Genomic DNA, 4,812 nt, shown 5'->3' on the forward strand with positions numbered 1-4,812 from the left:
AAATGCGTTGAGTTGCGTAGCACGAGTGAATAACGTGTATCCAAGTATTTTGTTTGTTTTAATTTGTTACTTGCTTTTTTACATCTGAGTATGGCTGGAATTCTGAGTATCCTACCATTTTAAAAGCAATACACATGTCGGCTTTTAGATGGCGCGAACGTTCAGTGACAGGTAAGCAGACTCTGCTGAGTTTTCCATGAAATTCAAGCAGACGTACCTGAGCATCAACGTATCAGCATCCCGTATTTTGTAGACTCCAAACGCCGAATATTCATCTACCCAAGAATCAGTTAGCTGTGCAGTGGAAAGTGTGACAACGGCAAACTCATGGAAGTATCAGTTGGATCAGTTGGTGAATCCGCGCGGAGCATGAAGAACGACGTTAACACAGGAATATATTTGTATTTGATATGCTTACCTACTTCATACTTTTTCAGTTGTCAACTTGGGCAGCCTGCTTTCCGAGTACGCTCCGTTGTGTAAGTCACTTTTGTTCTTCTGAAAGTCTACTAAACTGGGTTTATTTCCGATGTGTTATAAAGCATCAACCGTAAAGTTGAACTCCCCTGTAAGCACTGTAGTAAGTCCTGAGCGAAAGTGTCAAGTTATTGCTAAACTATCGGTTCATCCCTTTTTCATCCGAAAGCCCTCATGAAAATCCATCACCAGATTTACTGAAAGGCGCATAAAATTAATTTTTGTCTGCTTTGAAATTTCTTTGTCGAACGCCTCGGATATCTTGGTGGGCCATTGTTGTATCATCTTTTGGCTCTCTCGGTACATATGGCCATGTTTTCATTATCACGCCTCGTGGTTTTGCGAATTCTACAATCGGTGATCCACTTCTGATGAGATGTTCCATATTATATTTTGGAGTGGAGTTATGCGGATATATATATATATATATATGGCTAGGATGCGTGTTGTAAATAATTTTCGTAGAATGCAGTGCTCATGAAAGTGCAGCCGTACTGCGGTTTTGACACTTGAACGCAGGTCTCTTGTGATGCATTCATTTTCGACGTTTTTCGTAGAACGAGTGGTTCCCGTCCCTGAACGAGTCCCATCCAGCTGGGCGCATCATCACGATCAACAGATAAATGTTACCCTCTAATCAAAAAAGTGGAACCGGAAGTTCACAGCCATGTTCCTGAGTGGTCTTGTGTCAAGTGAAGAAGCGAAGTGTCCACATTTGAAATACGCCAAACATCGAAAATCCAAGTTGCTGCGCAATTGAAACTTCCTTGAAGTGGCAGAAAACTTCACCGGGAAACGGTGAGTAAATCCCATGCCTGAGACCCAATGCGTGCCTGTAGACATGGGTGGGAAAGTAGGCGTTCATTTGGTGTGGATACGCGATGAAAATGGGCGTAAGTCGCGGAACGTTTAAATAAGAGGTATCACATAGCTTGTCAACTAACAGCAAATTTCGACAAACCCTGTACCGGTGAGTGAACTGATGGCACGAATTTTGTATTAAGGAATGTTCCCCTTGAGGACACGTGAGGATGAACACCTACGTGCTTTTCATTTTATCCAGAGCGGTCTACAAAAGCTTCTATGCAAAACCATATTCCGCTTTCCTTCAGATAACGATGCGAGGGCAGATGAGAACGATTGAATAGTGGCGTGTGAGTTAATATCCCCCAGAAGATGCGTGAATTGTACACTGCTTAAACGTCCTAATAATGATAAAACAGCGACCCAGTTCGTGTCGGTTTTCTGACAGCACCTAGGCCCATTTTGAAATTTATGAGACTTTTTAAGCATTGAAAATGTCGTGTGAGTTTAAACAAGACCTTGCCCTATTTCTTTGATAGTCATTAAAAGCCAGGAAAACGAAGTGGAACTGTCTTTGTTTCTTCACCGCCGTTCTTTTATCCAGCAGTTGAACACAGGACGCCGTCAGCATACAGAACGGATGACGACAATCCCAGCGCTGACCAGCCGGACAACCCGAGTAGAGAAACCCAACCGGAGGTACCTGAAAAGTGTTTGGTGCGCGGCAAATCCTTCAGTCACCTGTCCGCAGCTAAGAGACACCAGGAGGTGCACGCTGAACATCCCCATACTCAGTGTAGTGTGTGCAAAACGTCGTTCCGGAATGAGCGTTGTTTGCAGGAACACGTAAGGCGACTTCATTGTTCGGTAGACTAAAAGCCTACCAAAACATCCAGTAAACGTGTGCACGAATCAGAGCTAAGAGGAAATCCATGCCCCAAATGCGGAAAGCGCTTTCCGACTTGGAGGATTCTGTCTCAGCATCTGAAATGGTCACAGGGTGAGGAAGCGAGGAGTGTGGGGCATTTTTCTGCCGGAAATCAGATTTGGATCGTCATTTAAGAACGGTGCATGGAAAGCAAGGACACCACGTGTGTGAACGATGCGGGCACCACTACCCTCGATTTGATAATCTCAGGTGAAATGATGCACAAAGGCACACCAATCACCCGGATGACAAACGACTAATTGATGAGAAACCGACAGATTAACTGTCAAAGACACACAATCTGTAGTACCTTTGGACTGCCTGTGTATCTTTCTATTTTAAGCTCATCAAATTTCTATCGTCCAGATTGTCATTTGGTTCACCTCTCTTATTTTGCGTATGTTTGCGAGATTCATTCTACATAGATTGGAGCCTGAAAAGATCCGATGAACTCTGTTCTCGTTTCCCTTTGCGAACAATGTGGAACCCGCGTTGTACAATGGGGTTACGAGCGAAATCACGGGACAAGAATTGCGGGGGGTCTTGAAATTCATCAATAAAAACCCGGTGTTAAATTTACGCGGAATTCCGTTTTATTGGTGTCTGAAATGGCACGGGTCCGAAACACCTAAGGGACAAACGTGTGCGCACAACGCGTGGTAGCGCAAATGATACAAAATGGTGCGTGAAAATTTTATCAAAGCTGGTTGGACATCTCAGGGTTCAAAAGTTCGTGATCGCTTGTAATTGAATATGAAGAAGACACATAAATCGGTGTGTTCAGGCAAGCGCAGGGTTTGACAGGGAGAAATCGGGAACACTCAGTAAGAAAACTAGTCTTCTTCGTGCTAACTGAGAATAGGCTTTGATCTTAGATTGAAGAATGCAACAGAACGTCAATATTCGATTGAATCAGCCAGAACATCCACCTTCCGATCAACACAATAGACCCTCCATCATCTGGCGGTGACTTAGCGCTAATTTTTCCATACATGGTCTACCTACCCTGTCAAGCAGGTTCGGTCAGTGGACAAAAACTTGGGGACTTCCCCTCGTTTGTCTGAAATCAATCACCAATTAGGCTCCCAGAATAAAATATTGGACCCATCGTTCATGCCGCTAATCTTCTTTCAGCCAACGTAATCGCATCACGTGGTCACGTGTTGATGGGCTGCTCGACTGAAGCATCCAGTCTTGTGAATGATTGCATTGTTCTTCACTGAACATCAAATATTTGTATGGGCCGTGTGACAAGCCTTCAAAAGTGAGGTTCAGTAATGTGATTGATTTCATTCTCCCTTACCATTTACTGACTACTGATACGGTGTTATGTTAGCCATTGTCCACGAAACAATGGGCACTGATGTGCAAGCCCGATCCTGCGCATGTCCATACATGTTGTGGGGATTGTTTCTGATGGAATAGAGTGTCTTACGAAGCCGCAAGTAATGTCGACCACTTTAGAAATACATGAGAAATATTTAACGCTCGTACAAAGTGTCCAAAATTTACGAATTGCGGAACTGCTAGGCTTTGAATTCAAGACTGTTTCATGTGAGTGGAATGGCTTCAAGCCACCAGATATGCGTGCTTTGCAGTTCTGAAAGTTGTGGTAATCATTAATTTTGCAAAGATATTTTGCTCGAGAATGTGTATGGCTTCACCTGCAGGTTTGATGACAACGGATAAAAGTATCTGATTGTCTTGTTGCTGTTCCCGTTAATAACACAAGGGGAGTTTCCTTCTTGCGCAGCGCACTTTGCTGTTTCTGCCCGTATTAATTTGGTGCTCAACAGCAACCGCTCAACAGCTTCATCGCGTCCTACTCCTCGATATTCTAGATAAAAGTTTCTAAATGTCTTCTTATTACCGTGAACCCCAGTCCGGATAGCCGCTTGATCGCCTGGTGCGTTGGCCGAACCAGATATGTCAGTGAACGTTGAGCCAGCGGCCCTATTGATCACTGTCGCGTATAAGCGGTCAAAATGTACACTAAGAGTGCAAATCATTTGTCAAGGTCGAGTGGAGAACAACCAATGAAATCCGCCTCAACGAAAACCAGTTATTCCACGGGCACTTGTGTAATCCCGTTACTTTTGACCTGGTTCTCCCAACAAATTCGGACACCAGTTCTGCTGCTTCCCAGTGGATCTGATCCATTATAAAATGCAAAATTCACGTTCGAGTGTCAAGCTTGCCTGGTTGGATGTGCTGTCATTTAGTTCCTCCTAATATGTTGCGATTCTCGTGACAATGAGTAGTAGTATGTCAGCTAACCCTTGAAGAACCGTCCGTGCAGCAATAGCTTCTGTGTTTCACGCAGTTTCCTCAACCATTTCAGTGTGCAACTGGCCTGAGAAGCTCAACAATCGGTGAAAGTATAATAACTAAAATGTTCTGATATTTTTCTGATATTTTCTGATACTGACTGTCCCGCAAGTTCCAAGATATTCAAGGCATGCAACTAGGAGACTGCGTCGCGCGTATTATTGACTATAGTTATTGCCTCATAACAAAGATGATACATGTTTGGTTAAATTTTCTTCCGGTATATTTTAAAATGAGGGATAAATATTAATATGTTTATATATTTTGGGAAATTT

General features: G+C 43.5%; 1 protein-coding gene across 1 annotated transcript in view; it reads left to right on the forward strand.

Annotated features, from left to right (window-relative positions):
- The window catches only part of T265_11198 (hypothetical protein), a gene marked incomplete at both ends in the record, with an annotated part of 44,836 nt that overhangs the window by 28,225 nt on the left and 11,799 nt on the right, over nucleotides 1–4,812 (forward strand). The window contains one exon of the mRNA XM_009177793.1: nucleotides 1,886–1,980. Coding sequence (XP_009176057.1) covers nucleotides 1,886–1,980 — 95 coding nt within the window. The remainder of the gene's footprint in view (nucleotides 1–1,885; nucleotides 1,981–4,812) is intronic.

Source organism: Opisthorchis viverrini, assembly GCF_000715545.1.
Source record: "Opisthorchis viverrini unplaced genomic scaffold opera_v5_461, whole genome shotgun sequence".
Taxonomy (NCBI): Eukaryota; Metazoa; Platyhelminthes; class Trematoda; order Opisthorchiida; family Opisthorchiidae; genus Opisthorchis; species Opisthorchis viverrini.